The sequence below is a fragment of the Panulirus ornatus genome, chromosome 12 (assembly GCF_036320965.1).
Source record: "Panulirus ornatus isolate Po-2019 chromosome 12, ASM3632096v1, whole genome shotgun sequence".
Taxonomy (NCBI): domain Eukaryota; kingdom Metazoa; phylum Arthropoda; class Malacostraca; order Decapoda; family Palinuridae; genus Panulirus; species Panulirus ornatus.
Window position 1 is genome coordinate 45217591 of NC_092235.1, and position 19151 is coordinate 45236741.

At 41.2% G+C, this 19151-nt stretch overlaps 1 protein-coding gene across 2 annotated transcripts in view; it reads right to left on the reverse strand.

Annotated features, from left to right (window-relative positions):
- LOC139752029 (uncharacterized) overlaps nucleotides 1-19151 on the reverse strand; it is a 200938-nt gene that overhangs the window by 52603 nt on the left and 129184 nt on the right. For both annotated transcript variants that reach the window (XM_071667820.1, XM_071667821.1), the window contains one exon: nucleotides 1422-1553. In XM_071667820.1, coding sequence (XP_071523921.1) covers nucleotides 1422-1553 — 132 coding nt within the window. The remainder of the gene's footprint in view (nucleotides 1-1421; nucleotides 1554-19151) is intronic.

The following is a 19151-nucleotide window of genomic DNA, read 5'->3' on the forward strand; positions in this document are numbered from 1 at the left end:
CTTATGCACTTTATTTAAGTCCTTCCACAACATCTTTTAATTCTCCCTAAAATTTAACAATACTCTTACCCAAACTCTCATTTTCCTTCTTTTTTACCTCTTGCACCTTTCTCTTGACCTCCTTCTTCTTTCTTTTATACATCTCCCACTCATTTGCACTATTTTCCTGCAAAAATCATCCAAATGCTTCTCTCTTCTCTTCCACTAACAATCTTACTTCTTTATTCCACCACTCATTACCCTTTCTAATCTGCCCACCTCCCACCTTTCTCATGCCACAAGCATCTTTTGTGCAAGCCATCACTGCTTCTCTAAATACATCCCATTCCTCCCCCACTCCCCTTACATCATTTGCTCTCACCTTTTTCCATTCTGCACTCAATCTCTCCTGGTACATCCTCACACAAGTCGCCTTTCCAAGCTCACTTACTCTCACCACTCTCTTCACCCAAACATTCTCTCTTCTTTTCTGAAAACTTATACATATCTTCACCTTTGCCTCCACAAGATAATGATAAGACATTCGTCCAGTTGCACCTTTCAGCACATTAACATAACGCTTCCTGGCCATCTCTCCTACTTAAATATGTATACTTATGTATATCTTCCTTTTTAAACCAGGTATTCCCAATCACCAGTCCTTTTTCAGCACACAAATCTACAAGCTCTTCACCATTTCCATTTACAACACTGAACACCCCATGTATACCAAGTATTCCCTCAACTGCCACATTACTCACCTTTGCATTCAAATCACCCATCACTATAACCCAGTCTCGTGCATCAAAGCTGCTAATACACTCACCGAGATGCTCCAAAAACACTTGCCTCTCATGATCTTCTTCTCATGACCAGGTGCATAGGCACCAATAATCACCCATCTCTCTCCATCAACTTTCAGTTTTACCCATATCAATCTAGAGTTTACTTTCTCACACTCTATCACATACTCCCACAACTCCTGTTTCAAAAGTAGTGCTACTCCTTCCTTTGCTCTTGTCTTCTCACCAACCCCTGACTTTACTCCCAAGATATTCCCAAACCACTCTTCCCCTTTAACCTTGAGCTTCATTTCAAAAGGAGCCAAAACATCCAGGTTCCTTTCCTCAAACAAACTACCTATCTCTCATTTTTTCTCATCTTGGTTTCATCCACACACATTTAGACACCCCTATCTGAGCCTTTGAGAAAGATGAGCACTCCCTATATGACTCCTTCTTCTGTTTCCCCTTTTAGAAAGTTAAAATACAAGGAGGGGAGGGTTTCTAGCCCTCTGCTCCCATCCCCTTTAGTCACCTTCTACAACTTGCGGGGAATGCGTGGGAAGTATTCTTTCTTCCCTATCCCCAAGGATACAGAACACATTAAAGTTACATATTAGTCAGGGTAAATCTGGTTTACATATTTCTTTTCACACTCACCATGTCCTTTCTTGATAAGACATGAAAACAGTAGTTCAATTGATCCATCCATCTCATAAAGAAAACGTATTACGCCACAAGTACCAACTATGATGCTGTGTTTAAAGAAGCACCCACAAGAATGATCAGTACCTGATAAGAAAAAAAAAAAATCATATATTAGGAATGCAGGAAATAGTTATCATATTATCATTTTGCTCTGTCGCTGTCTCCCGCGTATGCGAGGTAGTGCAAGGAAACAGACGAAAGAAATGGCCCAACCCACCCCCGTACACATGAATATACATACACGTTCACACACGCAAATATACATACCCATACATCTCAATGTACACATATATATACACACACAGACACATACATATATACACATGCACACAATTCACACTGTCTGCCTTTATTCATTCCCATCGCCACCTCGCCACACATGGAATAACATCCCCCTCCCCCCTCACGTGTGCGAGGTAGCGCTAGGAAAAGACAACAAAGGCCCCATTCGTTCACACTCAGTCTCTAGCTGTCATGCAATAATGCCCGAAACCACAGCTCCCTTTCCACATCCAGGCCCCACACAACTTTCCATGGTTTACCCCAGATGCTTCACATGCCCTGATTCAATCCACTGACAGCACGTCGACCCCGGTATACCACATCGATCCAATTCACTCTATTCCTTGCCCGCCTTTCACCCTCCTGCATGTTCAGGCCCCGATCACTCAAAATCTTTTTCACTCCATCTTTCCACCTCCAATTTGGTCTCCCTCTTCTCCTCGTTCCCTCCACCTCCGACACATATATCCTCTTGGTCAATCTTTCCTCACTCATTCTCTCCATGTGCCCAAATCATTTCAAAACACCCTCTTCTGCTCTCTCAACCACGCTCTTTTTATTTCCACACATCTCTCTTACCCTTACATTACTTACTCGATCAAACCACCTCACACCACACATTGTCCTCAAACATCTCATTTCCAGCACATCTACCCTCCTGCGCACAACTCTATCCATAGCCCATGCCTCGCAACTCAAATATTAGACTGGGAAAAAGAATATCAACATTTTTCACAGAGATGTAGAAAAGAATTTCTCTGAATGTCAAGGTGTACTTTCTATCTATCTATGATGCATGTTCTAGCTGGAACTCCCTCAAGAGGGTGGCCTTGGCAATAAAGTCTCCAATAAAGTCTGTTGGGGATGAGAGGGCTTGGGAAGTGAGTCAGTTGTTGTTCGCTGATGATACAGCGCTGGTGGCTGATTCATGTGAGAAACTGCAGAAGCTGGTGACTGAGTTTGGTAAAGTGTGTGAAAGAAGAAAGTTAAGAGTAAATGTGAATAAGAGCAAGGTTATTAGGTACAGTAGGGTTGAGGGTCAAGTCAACTGGGAGGTGAGTTTGAATGGAGAAAAACTGGAGGAAGTGAAGTGTTTTAGATATCTGGGAGTGGATCTGGCAGCGGATGGAAACATGGAAGCGGAAGTGGATCATAGGGTGGGGGAGGGGGCGAAAATTCTGGGAGCCTTGAAGAATGTGTGGAAGTCGAGAACATTATCTCGGAAAGCAAAAATGGGTATGTTTGAAGGAATAGTGGTTCCAACAATGTTGTATGGTTGCGAGGCGTGGACTATGGATAGAGTTGTGCGCAGGAGGATGGATGTGCTGGAAATGAGATGTTTGAGGACAATGTGTGGTGTGAGGTGGTTTGATCGAGTAAGTAACGTAAGGGTAAGAGAGATGTGTGGAAATAAAAAGAGCGTGGTTGAGAGAGCAGAAGAGGGTGTTTTGAAATGGTTTGGTCACATGGAGAGAATGAGTGAGGGAAGATTGACCAAGAGGATATATGTGTCGGAGGTGGAGGGAACGAGGAGAAGAGGGAGACCAAATTGGAGGTGGAAAGATGGAGTGAAAAAGATTTTGTGTGATCGGGGCCTGAACATGCAGGAGGGTGAAAGGAGGGCAAGGAATAGAGTGAATTGGAGCGATGTGGTATACCGGGGTTGACGTGCTGTCAGTGGATTGAATCAAGGCATGTGAAGCGTCTGGGGTAAACCATGGAAAGCTGTGTAGGTATGTATATTTGCGTGTGTGGACGTATGTATATACATGTGTATGGGGGTGGGTTGGGCCATTTCTTTCGTCTGTTTCCTTGCGCTACCTCACAAACGCGGGAGACAGCGGCAAAAAAAAAAAAAAAAAAAAAAAAAAAAAAAAAAAAAAAAAAAACTAATGGACTCCAGTGCTGCTTCTTAGCCTCTAGTGCCCGACCCTTAACTGGTCACTGAAGGAGGGCATCTCTAGTACAGTGTTTGTAGAGGGTCCTAACTAATGTGTCTCCCTAATGCTCTTACCAACTACTTCTACCTAATATTTCTACCTAATGCTTCAGCCTAAATGTTCCTGCCTAATACTGCTATCTACTGCTCTTACCATAGTGCCCAACACAGGAAAATCTAGAGTTAATTGTCAACTGTAACACGAAGAGATTTTTGTAATTTTGTGGATAGAGTGCCAGCAGTCCACGTGTAAGTGAGGCAGAAACGAAAGGCAGCTACCTGGGTCAGAGGAATGTAACTTGACAACCACTGGTGCTGGCTCACTACTCAACTGTCACTAACCCCCCTGATATCCAGGCGGGCAGCACTGGTAATAAACCATCCTGGTTGTTGACTGCCTACCAAGTACCAACTACCAATTACTTTAAGTAATAAAAATGATATTCAAGTATGTGAAACTTCTTCATTTAATCACATGACTTGTAAAAAAGATAATTATGTCAATCAACTTAACACATTAGTCACCTCCTCAAAAACTGAACTTCAAAAACCTCACCTACAGCATACAAAACTGACTTGAATGCATCACTCCTGCCTAACGTATGCCTTGTTACCACCTCTTTCCCAACTCAAGTAATATTTTGCCCTGGAGACATGGATGTCCAAGATAAAAATCAGCAACTAGGATGGACTTATCTCCATGGTTAGTTAGTTAACCTGTTCGAAGTTATAGGTGTTTATTAAACTTTGCATCCATTTTCTTCTACTGGACATAAATAAACTGAAATCCTCTAAACAGGGCATTGCAATGTACATAACAAAAACTGAGTTGAATCTACCTGGGATATTCCCAGTAGAGCCACAGCACTTCCTTTCATCTTCCCGCATGATCTGTAACACTGAACAGGCATTCTTAGCATTCAACATGTAAACAACCAACTTGAGTTCCTCATTATCAAGTCATTCTTCTAACATAATCAAACTCTTCTTTAACTATTCTAAATATATCTCTATACTTAGGCATGTACAGAGCATCAGACTGGGGAAGAGCAGTGTGGTTTCAGAAGTGGTAGAGGATGTGTGGATCAGGTGTTTGCTTTGAAGAATGTATGTGAGAAATACTTAGAAAAGCAAATGGATTTGTATGTAGCATTTATGGATCTGGAGAAGGCATATGATAGAGTTGATAGAGATGCTCTGTGGAAGGTATTAAGAATATATGGTGTGGGAGGCAAGTTGTTAGAAGCAGTGAAAAGTTTTTATCGAGGATGTAAGGCATGTGTACGTGTAGGAAGAGAGGAGAGTGATTGGTTCTCGGTGAATGTAGGTTTGCGGCAGGGGTGTGTGATGTCTCCATGGTTGTTTAATTTGTTTATGGATGGGGTTGTTAGGGAGGTAAATGCAAGAGTTTTGGAAAGAGGGGCAAGTATGAAGTCTGTTGGGGATGAGAGAGCTTGGGAAGTGAGTCAGTTGTTGTTCGCTCATGATACAGCGCTGGTGGCTGATTCATGTGAGAAACTGCAGAAGCTGGTGACTGAGTTTGGTAAAGTGTGTGGAAGAAGAAAGTTAAGAGTAAATGTGAATAAGAGCAAGGTTATTAGGTACAGTAGGGTTGAGGGTCAAGTCAATTGGGAGGTGAGTTTGAATGGAGAAAAACTGGAGGAAGTGAAGTGTTTTAGATATCTGGGAGTGGATCTGGCAGCGGATGGAACCATGGAAGCGGAAGTGGATCATAGGGTGGGGGAGGGGGGCGAAAATTCTGGGAGCCTTGAAGAATGTGTGGAAGTCGAGAACATTATCTCGGAAAGCAAAAATGGGTATGTTTGAAGGAATAGTGGTTCCAACAATGTTGTATGGTTGCGAGGCGTGGGCTATGGATAGAGTTGTGCGCAGGAGGATGGATGTGCTGGAAATGAGATGTTTGAGGGCAATGTGTGGTGTGAGGTGGTTTGATCGAGTGAGTAACGTAAGGGTAAGAGAGATGTGTGGAAATAAAAAGAGCGTGGTTGAGAGAGCAGAAGAGGGTGTTTTGAAGTGGTTTGGGCACATGGAGAGAATGAGTGAGGAAAGATTGACCAAGAGGATATATGTGTCGGAGGTGGAGGGAACGAGGAGAAGAGGGAGACCAAATTGGAGGTGGAAAGATGGAGTGAAAAAGATTTTGTGTGATCGGGGCCTGAACATGCAGGAGGGTGAAAGGAGGGCAAGGAATAGAGTGAATTGGAGCGATGTGGTATACCGGGGTTGACGTGCTGTCAGTGGATTGAATCAAGGCATGTGAAGCGTCTGGGGTAAACCATGGAAAGCTGTGTAGGTATGTATATTTGCGTGTGTGGACGTATGTATATACATGTGTATGGGGGTGGGTTGGGCCATTTCTTTCGTCTGTTTCCTTGCGCTACCTCACAAACGCGGGAGACAGCGGCAAAAAAAAAAAAAAAAAAAAAAAAAAAAAAAAAAAAAAAAAAAAACTAATGGACTCCAGTGCTGCTTCTTAGCCTCTAGTGCCCGACCCTTAACTGGTCACTGAAGGAGGGCATCTCTAGTACAGTGTTTGTAGAGGGTCCTAACTAATGTGTCTCCCTAATGCTCTTACCAACTACTTCTACCTAATATTTCTACCTAATGCTTCAGCCTAAATGTTCCTGCCTAATACTGCTATCTACTGCTCTTACCATAGTGCCCAACACAGGAAAATCTAGAGTTAATTGTCAACTGTAACACGAAGAGATTTTTGTAATTTTGTGGATAGAGTGCCAGCAGTCCACGTGTAAGTGAGGCAGAAACGAAAGGCAGCTACCTGGGTCAGAGGAATGTAACTTGACAACCACTGGTGCTGGCTCACTACTCAACTGTCACTAACCCCCCTGATATCCAGGCGGGCAGCACTGGTAATAAACCATCCTGGTTGTTGACTGCCTACCAAGTACCAACTACCAATTACTTTAAGTAATAAAAATGATATTCAAGTATGTGAAACTTCTTCATTTAATCACATGACTTGTAAAAAAGATAATTATGTCAATCAACTTAACACATTAGTCACCTCCTCAAAAACTGAACTTCAAAAACCTCACCTACAGCATACAAAACTGACTTGAATGCATCACTCCTGCCTAACGTATGCCTTGTTACCACCTCTTTCCCAACTCAAGTAATATTTTGCCCTGGAGACATGGATGTCCAAGATAAAAATCAGCAACTAGGATGGACTTATCTCCATGGTTAGTTAGTTAACCTGTTCGAAGTTATAGGTGTTTATTAAACTTTGCATCCATTTTCTTCTACTGGACATAAATAAACTGAAATCCTCTAAACAGGGCATTGCAATGTACATAACAAAAACTGAGTTGAATCTACCTGGGATATTCCCAGTAGAGCCACAGCACTTCCTTTCATCTTCCCGCATGATCTGTAACACTGAACAGGCATTCTTAGCATTCAACATGTAAACAACCAACTTGAGTTCCTCATTATCAAGTCATTCTTCTAACATAATCAAACTCTTCTTTAACTATTCTAAATATATCTCTATACTTAGGCATGTACAGAGCATCAGATGGGGAAGAGCAGTGTGGTTTCAGAAGTGGTAGAGGATGTGTGGATCAGGTGTTTGCTTTGAAGAATGTATGTGAGAAATACTTAGAAAAGCAAATGGATTTGTATGTAGCATTTATGGATCTGGAGAAGGCATATGATAGAGTTGATAGAGATGCTCTGTGGAAGGTATTAAGAATATATGGTGTGGGAGGCAAGTTGTTAGAAGCAGTGAAAAGTTTTTATCGAGGATGTAAGGCATGTGTACGTGTAGGAAGAGAGGAGAGTGATTGGTTCTCGGTGAATGTAGGTTTGCGGCAGGGGTGTGTGATGTCTCCATGGTTGTTTAATTTGTTTATGGATGGGGTTGTTAGGGAGGTAAATGCAAGAGTTTTGGAAAGAGGGGCAAGTATGAAGTCTGTTGGGGATGAGAGAGCTTGGGAAGTGAGTCAGTTGTTGTTCGCTCATGATACAGCGCTGGTGGCTGATTCATGTGAGAAACTGCAGAAGCTGGTGACTGAGTTTGGTAAAGTGTGTGGAAGAAGAAAGTTAAGAGTAAATGTGAATAAGAGCAAGGTTATTAGGTACAGTAGGGTTGAGGGTCAAGTCAATTGGGAGGTGAGTTTGAATGGAGAAAAACTGGAGGAAGTGAAGTGTTTTAGATATCTGGGAGTGGATCTGGCAGCGGATGGAACCATGGAAGCGGAAGTGGATCATAGGGTGGGGGAGGGGGCGAAAATTCTGGGAGCCTTGAAGAATGTGTGGAAGTCGAGAACATTATCTCGGAAAGCAAAAATGGGTATGTTTGAAGGAATAGTGGTTCCAACAATGTTGTATGGTTGCGAGGCGTGGGCTATGGATAGAGTTGTGCGCAGGAGGATGGATGTGCTGGAAATGAGATGTTTGAGGGCAATGTGTGGTGTGAGGTGGTTTGATCGAGTGAGTAACGTAAGGGTAAGAGAGATGTGTGGAAATAAAAAGAGCGTGGTTGAGAGAGCAGAAGAGGGTGTTTTGAAGTGGTTTGGGCACATGGAGAGAATGAGTGAGGAAAGATTGACCAAGAGGATATATGTGTCGGAGGTGGAGGGAACGAGGAGAAGAGGGAGACCAAATTGGAGGTGGAAAGATGGAGTGAAAAAGATTTTGTGTGATCGGGGCCTGAACATGCAGGAGGGTGAAAGGAGGGCAAGGAATAGAGTGAATTGGAACGATGTGGTATACCGGGGTTGACGTGCTGTCAGTGGATTGAATCAAGGCATGTGAAGCGTCTGGGGTAAACCATGGAAAGCTGTGTAGGTATGTATATTTGCGTGTGTGGACGTATGTATATACATGTGTATGGGGGGGGGTTGGGCCATTTCTTTAGTCTGTTTCCTTGCGCTACCTCGCAAACGCGGGAGACAGCGACAAAGTATAATAAAAAATAAAAATAACTTATGAATGGCTCAAGAACATGGCAAATGGAATGCATTTTGATTAAGAAAATATAAACTATGAAAATAAAATGCTTAGATAGCCATTAATAAAGGTATAAGATGAAAAAGATTTCGGAGTGATAAAATAATCAGTAATGACCTAAAATGTGCATATTAATGCCAAGCTATATAAAACAAACAGAATGTTAGGTTTAATCACTAGAAACAAACTTTAATACAAAAGATACAATATCTACTTTTTACAAGGTCCTACTCAGACCTTATTTACTGTATGCCCCTCAGTTCTGAACACCAAATTTGTATAAAAATGAAGAAAAACTAGAACAAAGATGAATATAAATAAAACCATGTTAGTTAATTGAAAAAAATTAGAAAAACTCAAACCTGAAATTCTTTCTCAACAAAAAAAAAGCAGACTCTGAGAATATCTAACAAAGAATGTTAAAACATTAAGTAATTCCAACAACAAAACACATGACTATATCTTGATTCAATGGGAATGCTTTATGGAATGTATTAAGGATATCTGTGATAGAAGGATAAGTGTTGGATGGTGTGAAAGCCTTCTATTCAGGAGCACAAGCATGTGTAACAGTCGATGGAAAGATGAACAAAACTTTCAGTATACATGTGGGTGTAACATACATATGGATGGAGTGATACAGGAGATGAAAGCAAACTAAGGAAAAGAGGTGTCGAGAAGGAGTGTGGTGGTGAGGCATGGTGGCTAGAAATAAGCTTGTATGCAGATGACACTGTTGTTTGCTGAGAGTGAAGAGAAGTTGCAGAATGTTGTTCGTAAAATGAATAATCAAATACACAAAGAACAGTTTGCTGAATTCAAGCAGCCATTTGGCTGAAAATACGCAGATGAGGAATCACATAATTGGGGACCATAGCAGTAACTACTTGACTAATCACATAGGAGCTCTAAAAGGGCTGGATACTTCCATGTTTTGGACAAACACATGAGTAAAGTCAATCTACATAGTACAGGAAGTTCTACAGGGCAAACTTTTTATGGTTCATGCATTACATATTTAGTGGTGATGCACTGGACACCACTTGATGAAAAGTTACACATTGGTTGAATTTCAGTAGCATTGTGTTGACATACATTATGTTTTTAATGGTGAACATTAAGTGATGTAAAGTTACATAATGGTTGAATTGCAGTAGTACTGTGTATTGTGCTGACATACATTATGTATTCAATGGTGAATATTAAAAGATGTGAAGTCACACATTTGCTGAATTGCAGTAATATTGTGTCAACATATATCATGCATTTAATGGTGAATGTTAAGAGATGAACATTTTCATGTTGGCTGTGTTACAGTTATATAGTGGTTGACATACACATGATTATGAGAAAACTAAGCTATTTGCTTGCTCAGCTGTACACTTGTTCATGGACTGTTTATGACATTCACAATAGGTATAGGACAATTCTTGTACTTATATGATCACTGGTTGACACAAGGAGATTGTGGTAAGGGACATTGGTCTGGCGATCACCCCTCAGACCCTCTAGGAAATTTATTGAGTTCTGTGGTCAGCTGGCTGGGTCACAACTCCAATGGTCAGGGGCTTTAGCCTGATATTTACAATGAGTTGAGTGCATTTCCAGCATAGGCGTTAATATCTCACAGGTAAAGTTTTGTCACTTGTATATCTCTCTCAAAATCAGAATCATTGGAGGCAGACTCTTGTGTGAAGATAGTAGGTCCAATTAGGCATAATCCAAGTATGAAGCTGCAGGGGTGGGGGTATAGTGAGAGTTCACATCGATATGCTGACTTGTAGGTAGCCTAAAAAAAAACAATGATATACATCCTACCCCATCAAGGTCTGTAAGCATATGCAATTAAAGGTAAATGTGTGCTAAAGTAGAGCAACGGTGTTTGAAAGGAAGCAAAAAAAGTATGGATTTTGCAAAGCCCTATAGAGGGAGAGAAGGTGTTCTAAACTGTATGGGGGAGGAAAGACTGGAATAGCTGACAAAATTTAAGTATTTGGGAGTTATTTTGGGGTAAGTTTGGCGATATGGAAGGTAAGATAAGGGAGAGAGCAGTACAGGGTAGAAGAATCATTGTGTCCTTTACTAAAATAATGAAGGGTAAAGGTATCAGTCCTGGGAGTAAAGTCAGGGGTGGGTGACAGAGCAAAAGCTAAGAAAGGAGTAGCAATACTCCAGAAGCAAGAATTGTGGGAGTATGTGATAGAGTGTAAGAAAGTACATTCTAGATTGTTGTGGGTAAAACTGAAAACGGACAGAGAGATGGGTGATTACTGGTGCCTATGCACCTGGTCATAAGAAGAAAGATCATGAAAGGCAAGTGTTTTGGGAGCAGATGAGTGAGTGTATTAGCAGATTTGATGCACGAGACTGGGTTATAGTATGGGTGATTTAAATGCAAAGGTGAGTAATGTGGCAGTTGAGGGTATAACTGGTGTACAAGGGGTGTTCATTGTTGTAAATGGAAAGGGTGAAGAGCTTGTGGATGTGTACAGAAGAGACTAGTGATTGGGAATATCTGGTTTAAAAAGAGATATATATATATAAGTATATGTATGTGAGTGATTTGAATGCAAAGGTGAGTAATGTGGCAGTTGAGGGAATAATTGGTGTACATGGGGTGTTCAGTGTTGTAAATGGAAATGGTGAAGAGCTTGTAGATTTATGTGCTGAAAAAGAACTGGTGATTGGGAATACCTGGTTTAAAAAGAGAGATATACATAAGTATACATATGAAAGTAGGAGAGATGGCCAGAGAGCGTTATTGGATTACGTGTTAACTGAGAGGCGCACGAGAGACTTTTGGATGTTAATGTGCTGTGAGGTGCAACTGGAGGGATATCTGATCATTATCTTGTGGAGGCGAAGGTGAAGATTTGTAAAGGTTTTCAGAAAAGAAGAGAGAATGTTGGGGTGAAGAGAGTGGTGAGAGTAAGTGAGCTTGGGAAGGAGACTTGTGTGAGGAAGTACCAGGAGAGACTGAGTACAGAATGGAAAAAGGTGAGAACAAACGATACAAGAGGAGTGGGGGAGGATTGGGATGTATTAAAGGAAGCAGTGATGGCTTGTGCAAAAGATGCTTGTGGCATGAGAAGCGTGGAAGGTGGGTAGATTAGAAAGGGTAGTGAGTGGTGGGATGAAGAAGTAAGATTATAAGTGAAAAAGAAGAGAGAGGCATTTGGACGATTTTTGCAGGGAAATAATGCAAATGACTGGGAGATGTATAAAAGAAAGAAGGAGGTGAAGAGAAAGGTACAAGAGGTGAAAAAGAGGGCAAATGAGAGTTGGGGTGAGAGTATCATTAAATTTTAGGGAGAATAAAAAGATGTTTTGAAAGGAGGTTAATAAAGTGCGTAAGACAAGAGAACAAATGGGAACATCAGTGAAGGGGGCTAATGGGGAGGTGATAACAAGTAGTGGTGATGTGGAAAGGAGATGTAGCGAGTATTTTGAAGGTTTGTTGAATGTGTTTGATGACAGAGTGGCAGATATAGGGTGTTTTGGTCGAGGTGGTGTGCAAAGTGAGAGGGTTTGGGAGAATAATTTGGTAAATCGAGAAAAAGTAGTAAAAGCTCTGCGGAAGATGAAAGCCAGCAAGGCAGCAGGTTTGGATGGTATTGCAGTGGAACTTATTAAAAAAGGTGGGGGGACTATATTGTTGACTGGTTGGTAAGGTTATTTAATGTATGCATGATTTATGGCGAGATGCCTGAGGACTGGCAGAATGCTTGCATAGTGCCACTGTACAAAGGCAAAGGGGATAAAAGTGAGTGCTCAAATTACAGAGGTATAAGTTTGTTTAGTATTCTCGGGAAATTATATGGGAGGATATTGACAGAGAGAGTGAAGGCATGTACTGAGTGGTAGAGGATGTGTGGATCAGGTGTCTGCTTTGATGAATGTATGTGAGAAATACTTAGAAAAGCAAATGGATCTGTATTTAGCATTTATGGACCTGGAGAAGGCATATGATAGAGTTGATAGAGACGCTCTGAGGAAGGTATTAAGAATATATGGTGTGGGAGGTAAGTTGTTAAAAGCAGTGAAAAGTTTTTATCGAGGATGTGAGGCATGTGTACGAGTGGGAAGAGAGGAAAGTGATTGGTCCTCAGTGAATGTTGGTTTGTTGCAGGGGTGCATGATGTCTCCATGGTTGTTTAATTTGTTTATGGATGGGGTTGTTAGGGAGGTAAATGCAAGAGTTTTGGAGAGGGGCAAGTATGCAGTCTGTTGTGGATAACAGAGCTTGGGAAGTGAGTCAGTTGTTGATCGCTGATGATACAGCACTGGTTGCTGATTCGGGTGAGAAACTGCAAAAGCTGGTGACTGAGTTTGGTGGGGTATGTGAAAGAAGAAAGCTGAGAGTAAATGAGAATAAGAGCAAGGTTATTATGTACAGTAGGGTTGAGGGATAAGTCAATTGGGAGGTAAGTTTGAATGAAGAAAAACTGGAGGAAGTAAGGTGTTTTAGATATCTGGGAGTGGATCTGGCAGCGGATGGAACCATGGAAGTGGAAGTGAATCATAGGGTGGGGGAGGGGGCAAAGGTTCTGGGAGCATTGAAAAATGTGTAGAAGTCGAGAACGTTATCTTGGAAAGCAAAAATGGGTATGTTTGAAGGAATAGTGGTTCCAACAATGTTGTATGGTTGTGTGGCGTGGGCTATAGATAGAGTTGTGCAGAGGAGGGTGGATGTGCTGGAAATGAAATGTTTGATGACAATATGTGGTGTGAGGTGGTTTGATCGAGTAAGTAATGAAAGGGTAAGAGATGTAAGGTAATAAAAAGAGTGTGGTTGAGAAAGCAAAAGAGGGTGTTTTGAAATGGTTTGGTCACATGGAGGGAATGAGTGAGGAAAGATTGACAAAGAGGATATAAGTGTCAGAGGTGGAGGGAACGAGAAGTGGGAGACCAAATTGGAGGTGGAAAGATGGAGTGAAAAAAAATTTGAGTGTTCGGAGCCTGAACATGCAGGAGGGTGAAAGGTGTGCAAGGAATAGAGTGAATTGGAATCATGTGGTATACCGGGGTCGATGTGCTGTCAATGGATTGAACCAGGGCATGTGAAGTGTCGGGGTAAACCATGGAAAGTTTTGTGGGGCCTGGATGTGGAAAAGGAGCTGTGGCTTTGGTGCATTATACATGACAGCTAGAGACTGAGTGTGAACCAATGTAGCCTTTGTCGTCTTTTCCTAGTGCTACCTCGCACACATGTGGGGGGAGGGAGTTTTCATTTCATGCATGGTGGGGTTGCAACGGGAATGAATAAATGCAGCAAGTATGAATTATGTACATGTGTATATATGTATATGTCTGTGTGTGTATATATATGTACGTGTCGAGATGTATAGGTATGTGTATGTGCGTGTGGACATGTATGTATATACATGTGTATGTGGGTGAGCTGGGCCATTCTTTCATCTGTTTCCTTGCGCTACCTCGCTAATGCGGGAGACAGTGACAAAGTATAATAAAAAATAAATAAATAAAACATATGTGAGTAGGAGCGATGGTCAAAGGGCATTATTGAATTATGTGTTAATTGATAGGCATGAAAAAGAGAGACTTTTGGACGTTAATGTGGTGAGAGGGGCAGCTGGAGGGATGTCTGATCACTAGCTAGTGGAGGCAAAGGTGAAGATTTGTAGAAGCTCTCAAAAAAGAAGAGAGAATGTTGGGAATAAGATAGGGGTTAGAGTAAGTGAGCTTGGAAAGGTGACTTGTGTGAAGGAGTATTAGGAGAAATTGAGTGTAGAACTGCAAAAGGTAAGAGCAAATGACGTGAAGGGAGTGGGTGAGGAATGGGATGTATTTAGGGAAGCAGTGATGGCTTGCGCAAAAGTTGCATGAGGTATAAGAAAGGTGGGAGGAGGGCAGATTAGAAAGGGTAGTGAATGGTGGGATGAAGAAGTAAGATTGTTAGTGAAAGAGAAAAGAGAGGAGTTAGGCAATATTTGCAGGGAAGTAGTGCAAATGACTGGGAGATATACAAAGAAAGTGGCAAGAGGTCAAGAGAAAGGTGCAAGAGTTGAAAAAGAGGGCAAATGAGAGTTGGGGTGAGAGAGTATCATTAAATCTTAGGGAGAATAAAAAGACGTTTTGGAAGGTAAATAACATGTGTAAAGCAAGAGAACAAATAGGAACATCAGTGAAGGAAGCAACAGGGGAACTGATAACAGGTAGTGAAGAAGTGATAAGGAGATGGAGTGAGTATCCTGAAGGTTTGTTGAATGCATTTGATGATAGAGTGGCAGATATAGGGTGTTTGGGCTGGGGTGGTGCATGAAGTGAGAGGGTCAGGGAGAATGATTTGGTAAAGAGAGAAGAGGTTACTTAAATCCTTTATTGTAAATGTTGCCTTCAGCAACAATAATACTATAAAGAATATCTTAATCAGGAACTCACCATAAAGTTCTCCTGGATGCATCTATAAAGTGCCACGTAGAAATTGTGATAAATTTTATGTTGGGCAGACTAGTAAAGATCTTTCTGTTAGACTTAAGCAACATAAAAATAGTATAAGAACAGGACAAGAATCAAATGCCTTGATTAATCACATTAAAAACCATGATCATTGTATTGAATGGAGTAATGCCATCTCATTTATTAACTCTAACTCCAGTACCACAAGCAATATCATTGAATCTTCCATTATTAAATACACAAAGAATTATCTTTTATTTATTTTATTATACTTTGTTGCTGTCTCCCATGTTCGCAAGGAAGCACAAGGAAACAGACAAAAGAATGGCCCAAACCACCCACAGACACATGCATATACATACACATCCACACACACACATATACATACCTATAAATTTCAATGTATACATAAATATACATACACAGACATATACATATGGTTTCAGAAGTGGTAGAGGATGTGTGGATCAGGTGTTTGCTTTGAAGAATGTATGTGAGAAATACTTAGAAAAGCAAATGGATTTGTATGTAGCATTTATGGATCTGGAGAAGGCATATGATAGAGTTGATAGAGATGCTCTGTGGAAGGTATTAAGAATATATGGTGTGGGAGGGAAGTTGTTAGAAGCAGTGAAAAGTTTTTATCGAGGATGTAAGGCATGTGTACGTGTAGGAAGAGAGGAAAGTGATTGGTTCTCAGTGAATGTAGGTTTGCGGCAGGGGTGTGTGATGTCTCCATGGTTGTTTAATTTGTTTATGGATGGGGTTGTTAGGGAGGTAAATGCAAGAGTTTTGGAAAGAGGGGCAAGTATGAAGTCTGTTGGGGATGAGAGAGCTTGGGAAGTGAGTCAGTTGTTGTTCGCTGATGATACAGCGCTGGTGGCTGATTCATGTGAGAAACTGCAGAAGCTGGTGACTGAGTTTGGTAAAGTGTGTGGAAGAAGAAAGTTAAGAGTAAATGTGAATAAGAGCAAGGTTATTAGGTACAGTAGGGTTGAGGGTCAAGTCAATTGGGAGGTGAGTTTGAATGGAGAAAAACTGGAGGAAGTGAAGTGTTTTAGATATCTGGGAGTGGATCTGGCAGCGGATGGAACCATGGAAGCGGAAGTGGATCATAGGGTGGGGGAGGGGGCGAAAATCCTGGGGGCCTTGAAGAATGTGTGGAAGTCGAGAACATTATCTCGGAAAGCAAAAATGGGTATGTTTGAAGGAATAGTGGTTCCAACAATGTTGTATGGTTGCGAGGCGTGGGCTATGGATAGAGTTGTGGGCAGGAGGATGGATGTGCTGGAAATGAGATGTTTGAGGACAATGTGTGGTGTGAGGTGGTTTGATCGAGTGAGTAACGTAAGAGTAAGAGAGATGTGTGGAAATAAAAAGAGCGTGGTTGAGAGAGCAGAAGAGGGTGTTTTGAAGTGGTTTGGGCACATGGAGAGGATGAGTGAGGAAAGATTGACCAAGAGAATATATGTGTCGGAGGTGGAGGGAACAAGGAGAAGAGGGAGACCAAATTGGAGGTGGAAAGATGGAGTGAAAAAGATTTTGTGTGATCGGGGCTTGAACATGCAGGAGGGTGAAAGGAGGGCAAGGAATAGAGTGAATTGGAGCGATGTGGTATACCGGGGTTGACGTGCTGTCAGTGGATTGAAGCAAGGCATGTGAAGCGTCTGGGGTAAACCATGGAAAGCTGTGTAGGTATGTATATTTGTGTGTGTGGACGTATGTATATACATGTGTATGGGGGGGGGTTGGGCCATTTCTTTCGTCTGTTTCCTTGCGCTACCTCGCAAACACGGGAGACAGCGACAAAGTATAATAAAAAAAAAAAATAATAAAACATATACATATATACACATGTACATAATTCATACTTGCTGCCTTTATTCATTACAGTCGCCACCCTGCCATACATAAAATGACAACGCCTTCCCCCCACATGCGTGAGAGGTAGTGCTAGGAAGGAATTATAACCTTAATATTAGTGAAGGTCTATACAAATTGGATAGCTTTATTGTTGATAAAATTTGTAAACAGTTCCCCTTCTGGTCCACACAGTAAGTTTATGATACACTTGTTGTCTGTCTTAGATAGTCACTAGTTTACCAAATGGCATCCTACCTCCGTCTCTTTGTTGTATATCAACTGACTTATATTTCTTTCTTGTATCTCCCCCGATGATGTGATTATTACACAAAAGTGCACTAGGGAACTTATTTCCCTATGGACTCATAGGAATGTAGGTATATGTGCATATGAGGGCATATATGTACATATATGTGCATATGAATGGATGGGCCATTCTTCGACTGTTTCCTGATGCTATGTCACTGATGCAGGAAACAGCGATTATGTATAATAACAGATACAAATACATAAAGGTGTCAGTGTGAAAGTCAACCTTGACTTAAGCAGCCAAAACATGGACATGCAATGAGCCACAAAGGCCAAGAATCCAGGCTTTGGAATCTGTGCTGTGGAAATGAGATATCTGAGAGAAGCTTGTGGTATGACTATATGGAATGCATGCACGGACAAGATACATAAAGACTTTTGCTGTGGCCACCCCACTGATGGGAGTTCCAGGAGGAAATGAGCATCAGAGATACAGACAGATAAACAGACTAAACACCTTAAATAACCACATGAAACACAAACACACACACACACACACACACACACACACACACATACACACACACACACACACACACACACACACACACACACACAAACACACTCACACACAAACACACTCACACACAAACACACACACAAACACAAACACAAACATACAAGAAGGGGTGAGAGAATTTAAGTATTTTGGTGCTGTCTTGGGTAAGTTTGGTGGTATAAGATACAAGAGTCAATGGGTCCCTTAATAAAATAATGAAGGGTAGAAGTGTAAGTATGGAAGTGAAGAGAGGATTAGGGGGCTGCATAATCCTAACAACCTTGACCTATGAAGCCAAAACATGGACATGGAATGAGTCACAGATGTCAAAATTCCAGGCTATGGAAATAAGCTATCTGAGAAATGCATGTAGCGTGACTAGATTGAACAAAGAAAGATATGAAGGGGTGTATGAGAGATGTGATATGGCAGGGAATGCAAAGGGAATAAACTGTGGAATGGCAGAGTGCATGAAATGTAATACTTTGAGGTGGTTTGGGCATATGGAAAGAATGCAAGACTGGGAATTTACAAGGAGAATGAATGATAGTACAATTAAAGGGGTCAGTATGAGAGTAAGACCACCTGTGACATGGGAAAATAGGGCAGAAGAATACTGGAGGGAGAGAAATAGTGGAAGAATGCATGGAATGGTGTATCCAAGGTAGGCATGAAAAGGCAAGGATAAGTGGAGACTTTTCCTGTGGCCTCCCCTTGATGGAAGTTCCCGGAGGGAACAGACATCAGAGATATAGATAGATAGGATAGAAAGATAGTTTACTTCCCCATACAGACACCAGAGATAAATGAAAGACTTTATGAACAGTTGGCATTTCTACAATAAACACAATTTGGTTACAATCTACAATCGGAGATTTTAACACACCAGTATATAAGTTGGGGGAATCCCTTTCCAGGAGCTCCAGACATGCACTCTACCTAAATTTGTTTTAGCAGAGATATGCAAAAAAAAAAAAAAAAAAAAAAAAAAAAAAAAAAAAAAAATGCAATATGGTCATAGCATGAGATTTTAACATACCAGTATCTAAGTGGGGAGAGTCCTTTTCCAGTAGCTCCAGACTTGTACTTTAAATATGTTTGGTAGTGCCCTTATATAGTTAGGTGACAAACCTACTCACAACAAGAACATATTAGATTTAATTTAAGCTACAAACAAGGATCTCATTAGTGATGTTGATGTTGGAGAAAAGTTTGATAAATGTGATCACCAACAAATTACTTCGAAGGTAACTTTAATACTGCATGTAATTTTAGTCAACATAAAAATCATGAAAAAATAATTTTAATTTGCAAATTTAATTCTTATTCACACTGCTCTAGACAGGCAATTCTGGCATGAGCTGTTCAATGAAAA